At 45.7% G+C, this 19,353-nt stretch overlaps 1 protein-coding gene across 1 annotated transcript in view; it reads left to right on the top strand.

Annotated features, from left to right (window-relative positions):
- Window positions 1-19,353, top strand: part of PRKCH (protein kinase C eta) — a 121,057-nt gene that overhangs the window by 48,689 nt on the left and 53,015 nt on the right. Inside the window, exons 5-9 of the mRNA XM_069018503.1 lie at window positions 381-469; window positions 2,085-2,214; window positions 3,088-3,215; window positions 5,338-5,481; window positions 6,232-6,405. Of these exons, the coding sequence (XP_068874604.1) occupies window positions 381-469; window positions 2,085-2,214; window positions 3,088-3,215; window positions 5,338-5,481; window positions 6,232-6,405 (665 nt within the window). The remainder of the gene's footprint in view (window positions 1-380; window positions 470-2,084; window positions 2,215-3,087; window positions 3,216-5,337; window positions 5,482-6,231; window positions 6,406-19,353) is intronic.

Below are 19,353 nucleotides of genomic sequence, written 5' to 3'. Positions count from 1 at the left end.
TCCTGTTCAGTGTAATAGGGCACTGGTGTCCTCCTGTGAAAGAAAGCTGCGTGTGAACAAAAAACACTCTTCCTTGGATGATGATTTCAACAGCATTTTTTGAGTAGTTTGAGAAGCTACACTGTTGTTTCTGTGCCCATCACCCGTATTTGATATAGGCAGCTGTTCTCTAGGCTGTGTGAATGATCCAGTGCAGAATTTCTGTTGCAGTAGGTTGAAGATACATCTCCAGATCTGTTGTTAATTCCAAGCCACTGATTATTTTTCACATCTTTACTGTGTGCTGATGATGCAGCTGAGCCTTAAGGAGCCCAGCTGGTGGGTTGATGTGTTCTGAGTCTTCCAAGGGCTCTTTTCAGTGTGCCTCTTTTATTTCCTAGTGTGCACCTGTGTTGTACACAAGCGCTGCCATCACCTCATTGTCACAGCTTGCACGTGCCAAAACAATACCAACAAGAACGATCTCAAGGTAAAGTCACATTGGTTATTTTGGGTCATCATACTTTGTCTGGGGTTGTCTGGGTTGCTGGGGTTTTCCTGTAGCAGAATTTACTCTGTTACCTTTAATCATGGGTTTAAAAGTGAGAAAAAAGTGATGAGATCTGCATAAAGGCCATGCAATGTCATCTGGTTTTTCTTCTGTCGATGCCATTAACTGTTTGGACTAGCACATGGTATAGGAAGTCAGGATATCTTCATTGGAAGACATCAAAAAGTAGCAAATCCACTGGTTTTCTTGGTAATTTTCTTGCATGATTAACTGTGGTGCAATCAAAATTTGGTGCTTGGTGCTTAATGTGGATTTCTCTGGCCAGCCAGTGATCTTTGTTTTGCCTCTTTTTTCTTTTCTGGTTGCCTGAAGGGCCCATTTAGTTGTTGCTCCACACCTTTGCTGTGTGAAATACATTGTAATAAAGAACCCTTGCATAACTTGTGTTTCTGAAGGTTTTCTTTCGCGTTAGTTTTGGCTGTGTTTGATGGGAGTAACATCCCCGCCTAACACTGCCCTGTGCCTTGCATGTCTCATTTCTGAACTGGAAATGGTTCAATAACTGTTTGAGGAAAAATCAAATCAAATCTATTTATTCACAAGGCAGCTCTGTGTTTTGTGGCATGCAATCACCTTTTGTTATTTCTTGCCTCTGAACTGCTGAGCTGAACTCCTTAAAATGACCCCTTAACAAGCCAGATGAAAATAAGTTAAGAAGCCTAAGGGTAAAGTGCAAGTTAAATAGTGAATGTCCTCGCCCCTCCCTTGGGATTATGAAGGTTTTATAACACATTTAAACTACTTTAAAAGAAGGCAGAAGTGAGGAGGCACCACTCACCCTAAACTTCTTGTTCCAGTCGCACCCCTGACTTTTCTTTAATAGAGTTATGGGTTCTGCCTCAGCTTTCCAGGATCTGCATCTGACTTTGAGAAACAAAGTCAAAAGTGATGAATTTGCTAAATGGGGACTGGTTTCTTCAGCCATTGGAACATTTTTTTAAAGGTGTCCTTGGGATTTGAATGATATGCAATTGGAAAAGAACAAGGTTAAAAAGGGGATGAGTGCAAGTGATAGAGTGAAATGTGTGCCTGAAAGGCTGTTAATTACAAGGAGGGTGAGAAGAGGAATGAGAATTTTGGGAGGAGCTGTGAAAGCAGTTCTATATTAAAATTAATAAAATCAACAGTTTGACCTAAAGTTACATATTTTTGCACATAGTATGCAAGTCAAAGATGTCATAACTGCGTGATTAAAAAAGCTGTAGCTCACACTGTGGTGGGATTGGTTTGTTTTGGGGTAATCTAATTCTAACTTGTCTTTAAGAATTTAAAATTGGCTAGGCAGCCATTATTTTAAAGTCTACTTTTCCAGGTAGTCTGGAAAAGCAAGGAAAAGCAGGGCTGGCCCACAGCAGGTGAGGCTCTTAATTCAGTATTCACTTGCAGTAAACCTCAGTGAGGTGATGGATCAGGACATTTTCTGACTTGAAAATTATCATCTTAGATTTGCACTTAAATGCCTGTATGTAAATGAACACCAGCTTATGTATGTGTATTTGAATTTTAAACCTGTGCTTTCCTTTTGGTGCCTCAGGTGACTGAACAGAGGTTTGGGATCAACATTCCTCATAAATTCAGCGTCCACAACTACAAAGTCCCAACGTTCTGTGACCACTGCGGGTCCTTGCTCTGGGGGATCATGCGACAGGGTCTGCAGTGTAAAAGTGAGCAGCTTCTCACTGTTGCCTTTTCACAAAATACATTTATTTTTAGACTCTTGATGCACCATGTGAGCTTGATTTGTGCAACCTTCAGGAGAAAGCTGAGTGATGAACATTCTTCTTTGTTAAGAGTTAAAAAAAAGGCTGATCTCCTTTTTAATCTGGCTGCCAGAAGGACTCTATTCAGCACTCTCAGCACAGCTTTGTTTAACTTGCATTATTAAAAGTATTCTGCTTCCTGCGTTCGTATTTTCCCTTTACCTGAAGGTTTTTCCTCAGCTGGTGAGATAAGGCAGTGAAAAGGCATCCGAGGGGAAAAAAAGGTCATTGCTTTAGGCTGACTGCTAAGCCTGTTAATTGATGACTAAGCATGTCCTGGTGTTACATTTTTGTTTCAGTGATCCAGACTGTAAAATCCTTGCCTTCACTTCCCACAAGAGGGTGTGTGTGTGCCTATGAGTTAGAGCAAGAATGACTTTGGTTTCCCTCTGAACACTGTCTTTAAAATTAGATACATGAAAATGGAGGGGATGTTTGTTGTGAATTCTATGGCATTATAAATACTAATTGTACTTACAGGCATAGCTGCCATGGTAGTTACATACCTCAAAAATACATGCTTATGAAAAGCTTTAGGCAATGTGGCATCCTGCCTCAAGATTTTGGGGTCTGTTGCTGGTTTTCAGGAGTTTGTTCTCTTAAAGAGTCCTAATTTTTACTTAGATCAGTGGCAAAAATCCCTCTAGTTTAAAGATACAGAGTAGATCCAGATGGGTGTATTTCCTGAAGTGGGATTACTAAATTGTTTCTCAGCAGCAAACACCTCCAAGTTATTTTAATTGTTCCTTTGCTTTTACTTTCCATTGCCCCTGTCAGTCTGTAAAATGAACGTCCACATTCGATGCCAAGCAAATGTTGCTCCAAACTGTGGGGTGAACTCAGCAGAGCTTGCAAAAACCTTGGCCTGCATGGGTCTGCAACCGGGAAGCATTTCCCCAAATTCGGTGAGTCTTTTATCTTTTTTCTTCTCTATTTAAAACATTTACAACTGAATCTTTATATGGGTGCAGGAGAGGGCAGAGGCTTCCCATAGGACAGATAGTGTTGGGTGGTGGACTGCAGGAATAGGTCTGTGGCTTGTGGTAAAGGTCTCACCTGAAAAATGGATGTTTGATGTCCAGGCCTTCATCTCTAGGTGTTCCTTTGCTCTGTGCTTATGTTTCACAGTGCTGTGACTATTAAACACTCTTCCATGTGCTTATCACAAATGAGAGCAGAATAAGACCCCCTGACTAATTAGAAATCAGTATAATTCATGACATGCATTTTTTATTTTTAGTGCAAGCACAAGTGCTGTCTGCATGTGTGTGGTGTATGATAGAGCAGAAGAGCTCAAGAAGAAACCTAGTTCTCTTCCCAGCTTTGTCACTTTTTCTGTGTGATTTTGGGGAGCCCATTTCACTCTTCACTACATCCCTAGCCAAAATTTGTGGCCCCTGTCAACGCAACAAAAAGAAAATATTAAAACCCAAACTATAATTTCCAGACTTGGTAAACATTCTCCTACAATTAGCCATTGATCTACCACATCATGCTGTATCAACCTAGCAGGCTTATTAAATAAGGCTGTGGTGCCCCTTTTGATTTCAGTTGGTTCATAGCAAACTCTTATCTCTGCTCTTCTCCCTGTAGCAGTTCAGGTGGACAGTTATCCTGGGAGTTACAGGGAAATCCCCTACTCCCTTCTTTGTTCTGCAAAAATCAGCACTTGTTAACACTTGTTGTTGCATCATCTGCACATCAAAAGGAGATGAAAACAGAAAAAAAAAATCTATACTTGGTGTTTAATGATCTCTTCTTGTTATTTGTGAGCTAAAGAGTCTAGGAAGTGTTTGGACTGTGCTGTATGGACAGCCCTGAATGGCTTTAAGCTGAACGAGGGTGGATTTAGATAATATGTTAGGAAGAAATCCTTTGCTGTGGGGCTGGTGAGGCCCTGGCACAGGTTGCCCAGAGAAGCTGTGGATGCCCCATCCCTGGAAGTGTTCAAGGTCAGGTTGGATGGGGTTTTGAGCAAGCTGGTCTAGTGAAAGGTCTCCCTGCGTGTTAGGGATTTGGAACTAAATGCTCTTGAAGGTTCATTCCAACACAAACCTTTCTGTGCCTCTGTGGCTGCTCTTGGTTCCTTGTCCATGGTGACGAGTCTCCTGTGCAGGAGGAACTTTGCTGTACACCAAAGTAGTCACAAGATGGAGCTCATGAAGTCCGTGTGACTTTGTTTAGACCAGTAAACTGAATAGAAGTGCTCGTTTGTATGCACATGCATACCTGGAGAGCTGTGAGCAGAGGGCACTGGAGGTTGGCTTGATCTTTGTGTACTTCAAAATTACAAGCTCTGGAAATGTGTGCTAATACTGGTACAACTCCTGAATATGCAGCACCTCACTGCTGGCATGGGAATGAACAGCTTTCCATTGAATTTGGAGCTGTGGAGGAAACCAGCAGCCCAGATGTGGAAAAGAAACGTGTTTTGAAGTTGGGATCCCACTGAACTGGGCTTTGAGTAAGAGTCTTAAAATCACGTAGAAACCTAAGAAATTCAGATGAAATTCTCTGCCAGCATTTGAGATCTCACCAGCACTTTGCCTATTGCAGAAATTATGCAGTCCTCCTTACTTTCCTGGTAAATAGAAGACTTGGATTCCCCCACTCATTCTCTTTTTTTTCGTGGGGAGTGAGGATGGAGAGAGTCAACCTTGCCTCTCGACTCTTGGGGATGGTCCTGTGCAGGGCCTGGAGCTGGACTCAATGATCCTTGTGGGTCCCTTCCAACTCAGCTTGTTCTGTGATCATCTGTGATGTGCTGGGCAGTGGGTTTACAACCTGAAATGCCCGGGTCACCAGAGCTGGTGTTGACATGTCAGCACAGCCCTGAGCAGTGCCAGCTTTGGCCAGCCAGATGTGGCAGCTGTGTGATGCTACCAACACACTTTCTGTCCCAGTAGCTGTAAAGTGCCCCAGAACAGGCCCCAAATGCTGTAGTTGGTGGGTTGATCACCTGTGAGCACCTCTGAGGAAGAAGTACAATTTCTACACAGACTGACACTTGTTTGCTTTCTTCCACAGAAACTGGTTTCGAGATCTTCCTTGAAACATCAAGGAAAAGGCAGCCTGAAGGATGGCAACAACATTAGTGACAGTTCAGCAAGCAAACTTGGGATCAAAGACTTAACCTTCCTTCGTGTATTGGGAAAGGGAAGCTTTGGAAAGGTGAGAATTATTCGTGGCTATTTTGTGAGAAACTACATTCCTTATTTAGGAAGCCCCAAGGTAGGTGAAGTGATTTCATAACATGAAATCACTTCACAGGCTGTCCGGTGGTACTCCAGAGCAAGTACTAAGCAGTACTTCCTTTGTGCAACAAAGTTGGTTACAGAGAACAAGGAGAAAAGGGAAGAGAAAGAAAGCTGACAGCAAAGTGAAGAATTGGATATCACAGAAAAGAAGTTAGCACCTGAAGGAACAGCTGCATGCCAGGGCCTATACCAGGAGCTCCAAGTGTGTGTGTTAACACTCGTTTGGGCAGTATTTTTTGGAGCATGTAAAGACTTTTCCTTTAAAGGCAACAAGGCAGTGGTTTCAAATGTGGTGAGATGGGGGTTTTGCTTCTCTGCCACGAAGCTGATGTGAAAGAGTGTGTTTGAGTTTTAAATCTGAGGAGGGAGGTGGGATGAGTGTCCCTGCCCAGGCAGTGTGTGCTGGCACAGTGGGTGACCTTCGGCCAGCCAGCCGTGTGCCAGACAGGAGCAGTGTGTGTGGGTATTTCTGTCCAGAGCAGCCTGCTGCAGGCAGTAGTGTGTGTCATTGATTATACACTGATGCCCATGCTCACAGGCTGACTCACTTTGGTCCACAAGCCTGGTCATGAGATAACTGACCTTTATAGCCTGGGAAGGTGTGAGAGGCTCTGTGCTGCTCAGAGGGCTCAGCCCTTGCCATTCACACTCTCTTTTGGTTTAGGTGATGCTTGCCAAGATGAAAGAGAGTGGGCAGCTCTATGCAGTGAAGGTGCTGAAGAAGGATGTCATTCTGCAGGATGACGATGTTGAGTGCACCATGACCGAGAAACGCATCCTCTCCTTAGCAAGGAACCACCCCTTCCTCACCAAGCTCTACTGTTGCTTCCAGACTCCTGTAAGTATAGCCCAGGCAGAGGCCAGCCTTCCTCCTGACACTGGCTGGCATGAGGAACCCTGTTGTGTATTTGGCTGCTGACCTGTTACAAATGTCCACTTCAGACCCAGGAGAAGCCTCTCTGCTTGAGGATGAACAGAACACTCTGCTATATTCCACCTCTAACATCTGCTGGGCATTTGGCAAACAAATCCTGGCTTTTTCTAAGCTCCCTAGCAAATTGGTAAGGCACAAAGCCTTTCTTTGTGTCTTCCCTAAGAACATCTCTGTTCCATTGAATGTTTCCAAGTGCAAATGTCTACACACCTGCAGTGTCCTCTGGTTGCTCTGGGATCTCAGGCTCTGCTCTGTTGCTGCCTGAATTTTTAACTGGACTGTATTTGCATTGAGTTTTCTGCAGACTTAAAAGATTTGTGCTTGGAACCAGAGGTTCCTGTCTCTGCCAGCCTTTGTAGACTGCTCAGAAATGAATGAAAGATCCTTCTGGGGTTCCTGGAAAGGGTCTGCCTGACATGGGTGGACACTGAGTCAGATCTGTGTACAGTTGGTATTTCTTTTTGTGTAGGGAAGACAAATTGGCAGCACTGCTGTCCCTTGTGCCCTGTGTACCTCAGTGGAGGACAGCATGTGGGCTGAGTGCCTGGCTGGGAGCCTCATTTGGTGTGAGCTGGTGGCTGGAAGCCTCTTGCTGGTGTGGGTGGTGGAGGGGGGAGTGGCTGAGATGGAGGCAGTGGCCACAAGGTGAATTTGGGAGTCCCTCAGCTAAGCTTTTATTAGGACCAAAGCATTTTCTGCAGTGTAGATCTTCAAAACTGCCTGGGCTCTTTTCCAGTTGCATTTTGTTCTTTGCTATGGGGCAGTAGAGCTTGTTTTCCTCTTACAAGAGGCAGGAGAAACTTGCCCTTTTAATTGCAGCTTTTCTCCTCCTACATAAACCCAAAATACTTCAAAAAAAACCAAGCAAAAAAAAAGCAGACAAATGTATTCAGCCACCCACCCATTTCTCTTTTCACTGGGGTGATGCAACAGCCAGCTCTGGAGGTGAAGAACTGTGCTCATTTAGGGTGGAGCCCTTGGGTAGACTCACATAATTGAAATTGAATGGTTTGTGTTGTGTTTTATTTAATACACAGCTCACATGGTTCACAGAGCAGCTGTGGTGTATAGCAGAAATGAAACTTATAGCTCACTGTTGTCACTAGTAACCAAGGAAACTTTTATTTCATAGTATTTCAACTTGTAATGGCTTTCCTGAAGTATTGGAAATGTTCAGTATTGATGTGTTCTGTTTGAGGTCAAATGTGGGTTTTGCCACTCGTTGCTATGGCCTTTGCTATGGCTTTGCTGACTGAATTTGCAGTGCAGATGTGAAAACAGCAAATGTGCTCCTGAGCTGTGTAGAGTGTTTCCCTTGAACTTGGGGAAGACTCAAGGTCACTGTGTGAGCACTCTTTGTCATGTTCAAAAAAAATGGAATGCAGTCTGCTGTGGGTGCAGGCAGAGTCTTCTGGACTGGTGAAGTAATTGCAGAGTCTTTTGCAAAGAGGAAGAAAAGGGGAGAACTCAGCCTGTTTAGACTAGCAAATTGTAGGTAAAAAGAGGATCTGATCGATGTCTGCAGATGTCAAACACTGAGGAGGGAAACAAAGCTGTCAAGATGCTGGCTAAGATTAAAGGAGTCTAGACTGGCCATGGGTACAGTTAGACTGGAAATTAAAAGGTGGTTGCTAAACAGTAGAGCAGCCTGGAACAGGAATTTCTGGACCAGCTTGTCATCAGAGGAGCAGAGGGAAGAACCCCTCAACCCTTGGTGCCTTGAGCACAGAGCTGGTCAGTCCTTGAAATGGTACCAAGGGAGTGGTGCTTGTATAGCAGGACCCTGCTATTTCCAGTCTTTCCTGGGTTCCTCTTTTACTTGAATCCCACTTTGCTTCACTGTCTGGATTGTCTGTAACAGAAAACCACTTCCCCTCTGATGATAAACAACACCAAAAAGGGAAATGTTTGCAAAAGAAGTGTAGATGGTTCATAACACCTTCTGCCCATGGTCTGCACTTGGTGACACCCACTTCAATCCAGAATAACCAGATTTAAATTGTTTACAAAAGCACAAATAAACCCCTTTGCTATAGTAGAGAAATGATTGCAACACCAGGGTATTCACTGTACACAAGCCTTCCACGAGGTCTTAACCAGGCTGATACAAACTTGGGATTTCTGTTTATTTTTTGTATGGCATGGGGATATCCCCTCCATTAACAAGACCTTGGCAGAAAAATATATATATTTTTTTTTTTTTTTTAATATATTTTTATATATATTTTTATATATACATATAAACCATTATATATATAAAAAGAGTAACCACTTATTCAAAATGACATCCTGCAGCCATATTTAAAAAGCTATGGACTGGGGGCATGGTAGCACAAATACCCAGTTTGCAATTACATGGAAACCACATCACATGTATCACAGTTACAGCCCAGACTCTTAAAATGTGGTATTAATGGTTCATGTTAGAAAAAACAAAGCACAGCTCCTGGCTGCCATGGAGATCCTGGATACATAATGACCTATGTCATTACTGCCTTTAGTAATTTTTCAAGAACTAGCCGTTTTGAGGCTTCCTACCATTTGTCAAGGCCAAGTCAGAGCCTGATCCCATAGGTCAGGACAAGCTGGGACTGACTGGCAGAGCAGTAGCCCAGCTGGAAGGCAGACAGAGCTTATGGTAGGTGCCAGGCTCAGTATGAGCCAGCAGTGAAGCCCCATGGAACGTGAGCTAATTTATGGACTGGGCTGCTTCAGGAGCTCTGGAGAGTCATTATCCCTTCTTCCTGACACTGGCCAGGCTGCACCTAGAACAGGGGTGTCCAGTTGTGGCCTCACCTCTCCCAGTTCAAGAAGAAATCATGGAAACTCAAAAGGAAGGCTCTTGGAAGTGCCTGAGATGCTGCTGCAGTTTGAGGACAGAGCACTCGTAGGGTCTGAGGATTTGGCTGGATCCAGAGCCGTTTGAATTCTGTTTTTTTTATAATATCCCACCCAAACTAGCAAACTCTTCCCCTGGCTTAAGGAGCCTGAGGGTGACTTTAACAGCCTAGGCCATGTCTGTGCTGCACGCTGTGATGTTGTCTGGTGCCAGGAATGCAGCATTCTTCCAGGGATGCCCATCCCTGGAAAGTGTTCAAGGCCAGGCTGGATGAAGCTCTGAGCAACCTGATCTAGTGAAAGGTGTCCCTGTACAAGAGAGGAGGGTTGTAACTAGATGATCTTTAGCATCTCTTCCAACCCAAACCATTCTGTGATTCTGTGATTAGCTGAGCAGGCACAAGTACCCAAAACAGCAATGCATTACCCGAGTTCGTCTATACTGCTGCTGCTTCTGCTTGCCTATTTTAGAGCTGGCTGAGGTTTTTCTGAGCTTACATTAGCCACTGACAGTTTTCAGAGAGGTTTTCTGTTCTCTGGTGCTCAGTGTGAGCCTGCTTTAGTCTCAGTTGCAGCGTAAGTGATGCCTGCCAGCAAGGGCGGCTTTGTTTGCCCAGGGTGGGCTGAGGCTGCCTGACCTCCTCCTGGCTCCGTCAGGGCTGAATCCTGCAGCCACTAGGTGGTAGGAGCTGCAAGGGCTAGCTCTGCCTGGTGTGGGTCACACTTTTCAGAGCCTAAAGATGAAATAGCAGCAGCTCAGCAGGCTGGCAGAAGCTGGATGTAGCCATCTGTGTGCCCAGCACACTGGGCTAGGCAGTTTTGGACTTGCACCTCCGGATTCCTTTCCTCTGAAAGGCAAGGAAAGAGTCCAACTGCTCCATTGCAGGGGGGTAATTAAAGTCCTGCTCCAGCTGCATCTGTGGGAGGTCTCCCTTGCTCACCACATCTCTGTTTTTTAAAATTGTAAACTTTTTTTTAATTGAAGGCCTTGCCTTGGGAGCTTTCCACCTTGCCTAAGCCATTTACCTCTGCTTTTTCTAGGGCCTTAGAATAATTCTTTAGTGTCAGAGAGGATTATGCTTCCTCTCCAGTAATCCGTGAGTTGCTGACAGGTGCTGGGACCTGAGGATAATCCCAGATCCTGAATTAGGGGTCACAAGCACCAAAAAGTGTTTGTTTCCTTTTACCTGATGCTGGTGTCATCCAACACCTCAACAGTACTGTCCTAGAAGGGGTGAAAGAGGCTATATATATAAATAAATAAGTCAGGAATGTAATCCTAGGGAATGTGAATCCTGGAATGTTTTAATTAAAATCAGCTTGCAGTAAGTAGGTCCTGTCTTCTTTGGGGTTTAGGAGCCATCCTTCCTGCACAGGTGGTTTGCTTTTAAATCCTTTTGTCTCCACTCATATGCATGAGAATGAAGAGGGCTGGGAGAGATCAGCTTCCCATGCAAATAGTGTCGAATAGCTTCTGGGTTTTATGTTTATTGCCCTTATCCCTTTTCTCATGACCAAAGAGTCCTTCCAGGGGACTGTCCCCCAGGCGATGCTGTTCCCAGCACTGTCCCCGTAAGCCAGCCTGATCGTTATATGGATTTGCTTTCCCTCTGGCTCTGCTGACAGTTGCTGAGGCTCAGAGCCTGCCCCTATTGTTCCAAAAATAGTGAGACACGAGAACTTGGCAGAGGGATGTGATTTTTCTATAACGAGCATCCTTCAAGATAATAATGAGCAGGGTGCTATTTAAGCCAGGCGGGACTGGCCTGGGACTCCAGGACAGTATAATCATGGAACTGGTCCCATTTTACAAGGACAGCCTGCTGTTTGGCATGCAGTTTTTTTGTCCCCTTTACTGGCTGCAGGCTGATCAACATGGAAGAGGAAAGTTTCTCCGCATCTCCACTGGCTCTTGGGGCACTCAGGCAGTTCTGCCAGGGTCAGTGTGGGCATCTTGTCATGGGTCACCCAATTGTTTAGAGAGATGAGCCTGTATTTCACCTCCTGGAAGTGTTAGAGCTGACTTGGAGCCTTCAACAGGGACATCATTTTCAAGTGAGGGCCCACGAGCCAAAGTGGTGGGACTGAGAGGTGGCAGCTCACCCACCCCTTGCCCCCAGATGCTACAAGGGAGGTCTAAGTGCCCTTGTTTGTCCAGGGGAGTCCTCGGTCATGGTCCCTCCAGGGGATCATCAGCATCAGCCTGGTTGTCCACCAGTGACTCCAGTGTCACCAGGTGGGTAGAGCACAGGGCAGAGCACGGTGTGGTGGAGGTGAGGGAGGCTGGAGTGGCAGTGACAGCTTTCCTGGGGCTCTGGGAGATGAGGAAGTACCCTGACAGACTTTGGAGTGTGCTGGTGGGCATTCAGGAATTAGTGAGGCCTCTTTGATGTTCTCTTTGCAAGGCACTGAGAAGGAGCAGAGAGGATGGCTTTGATCCACTCCCAGGCTCTGAACCCCCAGCATTCCCTCTGTGGCATGTCGTGGAGGCACAACTCTGTGCATGCATTCACGTGACAGGAAAATGCACGTCTTGGATGCTTTTCTGCAAGCACTGAGACTTCTGTTCTTGAGAGTTGAGACCCATGTTAGCCCCAAACCACTCTGCTGGAAGGCTCTGCAAGTAAGGCTTGAAGGAGCTTGAGTTATGCTTTACCTGGGGTGGTGGGTTGGTTTTTGGGTTTTTTTTGACAGGGAGGTACAGGGGAATTTCCTCTCCCACCTTCACTCTCTAGTGCAGCTCCTGCAGGTGTGTGCACCGTGGTGCCCTCATGTTGGCTTTGTGACCACAGCAGGGACAGCCAATTTCTGCTTTCCTCTGGCTCTCGTCCCGTCTAGCACAGCATAAAAGCAGGCTGGCCAAAAGTGCATCTTTCTGTGGTTTGACAGTGTTCACATCCACCCAAAACCCCTGATGTGTTTGCTGGCACACTGGTTCCAGTTGTCAGTGAACCAGATGTGCGAGGCCTCCGCAGCCTGCTCAGAAAGGCTCTGCTTTTTCTGATACATGCAGTGACACCTTGCAGTGGTGACTTTGTTGCAGGAACATTCGAGGCTGGGGTTTTTTTTGCAGGCAGGAGATGAAACAAGATCAGACTGACATTTCTGACTCTAATCTGTGAACTTTGCTGGGCGTCCACACTTGGGCTGCACTCTGAGGTGATGTGAGCTGAGGTGAAAACATGAGCTGGAGGGTTGGAAGGGTCAGCTGCCATCGTCGTGTCGTAGTTCCCCAGAGTAACTTTCTGACCCCAGATGGTTGAGGGACTTTGGATATTTGCATTTTCGTGAAGCTGAAATAAATGCCTGTCTCCATTTGCAGTGGCTTAGGGGAGAGACTGTAGCTTGGACAAATCATCAAGCTCAGTGCAAGGGTAGCCAAGTGTGTTGCCTATGGTTAGCCACAGTATGTGAAACTAGTATTTTTTGGCCTTAAAATCAAGGAAGTTGCAGCATAAAAGGGGATCAAAATGGAAGCAGCTCTGAAGCAGCCTGAGCAAGCAGGTGCCAGTCAGTATTGAGGAGGAAGCAGAAGAAAAAACAAAGGCAGTCTAAGCTCATAGAAGAGGTAACTGAGGTGTGAGCCAGTGGTACTTTAGGTTTCAGTCTCTTTGAATCCATATTGCTTTCCAGGTGAAGTTTAAGGTGAGAAGGTGATCTACACCCTCACAGCAAGCTGTTTCCAAGTGGCTTTGGGGTGTTTTGGCACTCTTAGTTTTTGTGAAGACCTTTGGCTGAGCTCATAGAGGTCTCTAGCCTTGCCTAGCCCTGCCTGAGCCAACAGATAGTGCAGAGCTCAGTATTTTGTAAAATGGGAAGAGCTGTTGCAGGTTGGTCACTCTAAACTGAAAACACCAATTTCAGTAGCCTTTTTGAACTGAAGGGTGTAAAGAAAGCATGGTATTTATAGGGTTATTCTCTTCTGAGACACCAAGATGCCAGCAGCCAGCTGAGGGGTGCAGATGTCCTATAAATCTTTGATTAACAGGTAATGTCTACAGTTATACACTAGAGTTCCTTTTTTCTCAATTTATTCCCCTCTTAGTTCAGCCAGTCCTTTGATTTTTTTTAATCTTTCAGGTGGGAAGAAGTGTTTATGTAGTTTTCTGTACCATTTTAAAAGGTCTGGAGGGGAAGATTTTGTTTTGCTTCTTCTTTCAATTTGTTTTTTATCCTTGTAATATCTTATTTTAATGATGCTCCAAGTGTCCTTTTTTTTTAGTTGGGATTAAAAAACCAGACATTTTTTTTTCACATAATTGGTTGACTTATCTGAGTTTTGGGTTTTTTTTCTAATTCAGGTCTGGTCTTGTTTCAAATGGAACACACACAGGTGAACAAGATAATAATCATCCTTTTGCACATACACTGTGTGAAAGTTCCTAGTGAAAAGATGAGCTAATAGTGTAATGCTGCTGTGAGTTAGGCTGTCTTGCAGGAAGGGGATGAGGAGGAAGGATGTGTGTATGGTTCACTTGAATACCCCAGAAGAAGCATTGTTCCAGACAAATGACTGAATTTGCCTGTTACAAAAACTCTCCAGCATATGAGCTTGAAATTTCAGCCAAGTGGTTAAGAAAATAGGGGCAGGAATTTGGAGGATGCAGTCAGATTTGGGGTTTTTTGTTTAGTTTTGGGTTTTTTCCCCTGGGGTGAGTGGGAACCCACAACTCCCCTCAGCTCGCCCTGGTTTGTGGTTGTTGTTGAGCTCCTCTGGAATGAGCTCAGCGTTGATGCTGCACTGTGCACCTGAGTGCCAGGGCTGCCTTTACCCTGAGGGACCCTGCAGATTTTATTTATGCAAATGGAAAGAGCCAATTTATGATTCTCTGAGCAATGTGTATGTGCCTTGTTGCAGTGGCCCCACAGGGAGCCTCATGGTGCCCACTGTCAGCAGCGTCAGAGAGCAGAGCATGGTGGGGTGATAGCCAATGATAACTGCCCCATTTATGTGGTTGTGACAGTGGTTGGTGACTATGAAAGGAGCTAAAAACGAGCCTGGTGTGGGGAAGTGACCTGAGATTCTCAGAAATGTGTTCACCAGCTGCCCAGCCTGGAGGAGACACCACATGTAGCTTATGCCCATTGTGAGTTGGCTTAATTTTCACTGCACCTCCTTCTAACTTAAAAAACCACCCAAAACCAGCAGAAGAAAGAAACCTTCCCCTTCTCAGCCTTTCAGCTGCATCACACAGTGATCCCCTCATCTGGGTAGCCCCAGGGCTGGATGTGCTGTCTGTGGCTTGGTTCCCTGAGGCAGAAGTGGTTCCTGGGGCTGGTGGGCACTTCCACAGCCACTGAAGCAGGGAGGAAGAACAGCCCACAGAGCAGCACTGCTTGGCAAGCAGATGGCTGTAAAACCTGCTGCCTCTCTGCTTGGGAGTCCTGGGCCATGCCATGGCCATCACCTACAACGTGCATAGGCTTCCAGCTCAGCCAGCATGGGGCAGAAGTGTTCCTTGATGTAGTTGCTGTGATTTGAAGTCAAAGGACCAAATCTTTACCTGACATCAGTCACTGCCTTGCTCCGTTGCAGTCAGGTGAGAGTGGCTTTGTCTGGAAATTTGGGGCTGAGCTCATTAGATCTGCTCCTGTGCTCGCACACGTGTTTGTAAAAGAGTTGTTGTGGTGACTGCTTCTTGGTGAGCCTGTTCACAGGACACCTGTGATCCTCCCTGGATTTGAAACCATGTGTAAGCCCCCTGGACAGCCTGCCTTCCTTAACCCTCGGAGCTAGGAGCAGCAGGCAGCTCATGAGGGTGCTACCTTGGTTCAGGGGCAGGATATTGGGGGGAAGCATTCCCAACAGGAATTCATAGAATCTATGGATTCTGTGTGGGGCTGGGTATGAAATCATAGAATCATAGAATATGCTGAGTTGGAAGGGACCCAATCAGGATCATTGGGTCCAACTCCTGGCCCTGCACAGAACAGTTCTGTGCCTGAGAGCATTGTCCACACCCTCCTTGAGCTCTGCCAGGCTTGGTGCCCTGGGGAGCCTGTTCCAGTGTCCAAACATCCTCTGGGTGAAGACACTTTTCCTAATAGCCAGCCTAAACCTCCCCTGACAAAACTTCAGGCCATTCCCTCACATCCTGTCACTGGGCACCAGAGAGAAGAGATCAGAGCCTGCCCCTCTGCTTCCCCTCATGAAGATGTTGAAGACCACAGTGAGGGAGGGGAAGCATTTCCAACAGGAATTCATAGAATCTGTGGAGGGCTGGGTATGGAGGACAAGCATTTCCTCACAGAGCAGCATCTAAGAGTGGAGCATGGCTGTGTTAGTCCTACAAAGATAAATATTCAGTTACGAACCTGTTTATTATTCCTCCTCCAGATCCTATGCTTTGCAGTGCCTTGACCCAGATACAGATGGCCACTTGCACTGCTGGGGAGTTGGACATGTGGCTTTCTGGAGCCCAGTACTGAGAAATCACAGTTTATTTGCTCGCTCCCAGCAAGACCTAGGGCAGATTTGCTTTGTGTGGGGGTTGTGGACCACGAAGGGAGAACATTGGGAACACTGAGAGAGCCTGCCAGCTCTTGTAATTATCTTGTAATAATTTGCTTGCACGCTCCCTAAGCCCTGCTACTCTTTTTGGAAACAATAAAGTTTCTCTGGGAAGCAGTGACACAGCTGTCTCTGTTTGGGGATGATTTGGAAAGCCTGCCTTCTGCTCTGCAAAGCATTAACTGCCAAAACAGGGAAAAATGACTGTTTTCCTGGGGAGACCCTTTGGCTTCAGTGAACTCAGATTGAACCCAAAGCTGATTTTCTAAGGAGTTGTGTGCATGAATTATTTCCAAAAAGATGAAATGCAAACTAAGTGGAATTCCTGAGCCAGGCTGATTTTCAGGGGGGTAAATTGGACCCTTGTGATTGGAGATAAGGTCCCAAGTGTCTTCAGAGATGTTTGGTCTTGTGTGGGTTGTACATGGACATCAGCTATGAGTAGAAGAGGGTAGAAGCTGGCCATCACAGTGGAGGGAAAGGATGCTCTTTTAATAAAACCTGGATATTTTTTCTTCCCTTGTGATGACAAAGAGGGAAGGGTATGAGGATCCAAAACAGCTTGTAGAGCTGGTGAGGACAAAGGGCTTAAGTGATGCTTGAGACAGATTTCAGTGTTTGCAAGGGGCAGTAACCAGTGTGTAGATTCTCCTTCTTGGTGGCTTTTGCAGTCAGGGACTTTCTTGAAGTCCCACAAAACCCCCTAAGACAATGAAAGAATATTATGGGTATTTACAGCTACTGTCAACCACTGCTGTGCTTCCAACAGCCTTTGCCTTGCTAATAAGTGAGCAAATAGGGATGGAACACTGAAGTTAAAATAAATAATTTTTTTTTAAAGCCAAGAAAAATAAAAGAGACAGCTGTCTTGCATGAAAATTGATAGGATTAATCTCTAGGTGTAGTCCAGCCTTGAAATTAACCTGCCTGATCCCATGGATTTTGTTTCCTCCAAGTGTTTCTTTAATTTACAGTAACAATTGCTCTGAGACTTTATTCATCTTGATCCCAGTCCAGGAATGGTGCAATGTGATTTCCTCCTGCGGCTGCCACTTGCTGCAAAGCCTTTCATGTCACTGTTTCCTGTTGACTCAAATGCTCCTTTCTTACCACGTCAAACAGAGATACCAGATCAGGGAGACTTCTGGGCAAAGCACAATAGAAAATACACATGTGAGGAGTTCAGCATCGGGCCCTGTCAGAAAACAATCCAGCTTTCAACTGCTCCTCATTCCCACTGGTAGTCCCCAAGAAAGGAGACACGTAACTGACTCTTAGGTCAAATTTGCAAGTGTCTGAACTATCTGCTGTTTTAAGATTTACTTTTCCTGGCCCCTTTTATGGTTATTTACTCAGTCTTACTCTTCCAGCTGCAAATTGCCTTCTTTTTTTTTTTTTCTTTTTTCCTCTTTTTTTCCCTTCCTCTTTTTCCCTCTCTCTTCTCCCTTCTTTCCCCTGCCCTTCCCTGTCTCTCCCTCCTTCTCTTCCTCTCTTTTCTTTTCATTGCCTCCTCTTCTCTTTTCCTTCCCCCCTCCCTTCCTTTCCCGCCTCTTTTTTTTTTTAATAGGACACCACTGGTTATGTTATTTCTTAATGATTCTTGGGAGAGTGGTTGGTCTTTGCAGCTTAGCAAGCTGATGGTCTTCCTTAAGAGTAAAAATGGGAGGCCTGACCTGGCTTTTAGATGCTTTTCCCCAAAGGATGGTCATTAGTGCTCATTTTCCTAATGCTTGTTTCCAGGCATGTAGCAGACCAATGCACAAATGCTGCATTATAAACCAGTTGTAGTACCCATCCTGCTCTTTTCTTCAGCAGCCCCATGGGCTTTCTAAGTGTTAGGAAAGTGGGCAGACAATAAGCTGGACTTCTTTAAAATTAAATTGAAAAAAAAAAAATTTAAAAGTTGAGTAACCCAAAGTTCTGTATTTATGCTTGACCAGTGAAATGAGCCCATGGGTGGGTGTGACTATATAACACATGTGGTTATGCTTGCTCAGGTTTGCAATTAGTCTGAAGCAAGAGCAGTTTTTAGCAAAAAGCTGCTAATTCCATGGCAGCAGTGATGTGAATTTCAAAATCAGCTGTTTTGGTGCTCACCTGAACATTTGAGAAAGAAGTAGTGTCTTCCTGTAAGCATCATAGTGGAGACGAGTACAACCAGAAGTCTGAGGTGGGCTGTGGAGTTTTGCCTGCTCTGGAGAAGCTGGACATAGATGTTTTAAGATAGGAAGAGTTAATTTTGTTTCCCTGAAGGTCACCTTTAAGGAAAGAATAGGAAATCCATGTGTGTTCACCTAAGTGCATGCATGTTTATACAGGCATATGTATCACTTACATAAATACACACACACGCCATCCCTCACCAGGCTGCTGGGAAATTAAATTGCTTCCTGTTGGGGATCTGGCAAGAGGGATTTCTTTTTTAAGTATGGACTTGAGGAGATGCCTGGACAAGCTGGGCTAGATAAGTGTGTGTCGTGTGGAGAGATCAGCAAGGAAGGAGGTGGGAAGGAATAACAAGGAGATGTAAAAGCCAGCCTGACTGGCGGGGCAGAGGTGATGCCTGTGCTGCAGCTGGAGGAACAGGCAGGCACAGGACAGCCAGACTGAGCTTAACCAGCTGCAGTGAAGATGTGGCATTGCAGGGCTGATGTGGGCTGAAGAGCCAAGGCTGCTGGTGGGTTTGCTGAAGAGCCATGCTGCTCTGGCTCAGACTGCTGCTGTAGACAAGCCAGCTCAGGTGTCTTTCAGTGCCCTGTAATAAAGACAGAGTGAAACAATGCGGTGGTGGTGTTTATATGGACTGGAGATAGCATTCAACACATGGCCTTGGTGCTGCAGTAGTGTTGTGAGAATGCTGGGAGCAATGGTGAGGCTGCACCTCAAATTCTGGGTTCAGTTTTGGGAGCCTCACTGCAGGAAGGACATTGAGGTGCTGAGTGTGTCCTGGGAATGACAGTGGAGCTGGGTAGGGGTCTGGAGCACAAGTCTGATGAGGAGCAACTGGGGGTGCTCAGCCTGGAGGAAAGGAGGCTCAGGGGAAAGCTTCTTGCTCTCTACGACTCCCTGAGAGGAGGGTGGAGCCAGGTGGAGGTCGGGCTCTGCTCCCAGGGAACAAGGGACAGGACAAGAGGAAATGGTCTGAAGTTGCACCAGGGAAAGTTTAGATTGGATATTAGGAACAATTTCTTCACTGAAAGGATGGTCAAGCTGCCTGGAACAGTCTGCCCAGGGCAGTGGTGGAGTCCCCATCCCTGGAGGTATTTAAAAGACGTGTAGACATGTGGCACTTGGGGACATGGTTTAGTAGTGGGCTTGGCCAGAGTTGGGTTAGTGGTTGATGGTCTCTAAAGGCCTTTTCAACTCAAATGATTCTATGATTTAATGATCTTTACCTTCTGGAAGGAGCCCAGAAGGAGCTGCATGGCAGAGCCCAGGTTGGCTATGCGAAGCAAGCTGTCCTCATGTGTCACAAGCCATTTGCTTTCCTGCTCATTTCCATT

The sequence above is a fragment of the Aphelocoma coerulescens genome, chromosome 5 (assembly GCF_041296385.1).
Source record: "Aphelocoma coerulescens isolate FSJ_1873_10779 chromosome 5, UR_Acoe_1.0, whole genome shotgun sequence".
Lineage (NCBI taxonomy): Eukaryota > Metazoa > Chordata > Aves > Passeriformes > Corvidae > Aphelocoma > Aphelocoma coerulescens.
Note: the sequence above shows the minus strand (reverse complement) of the source record. Positions and strands in the feature narration are given on the sequence as shown.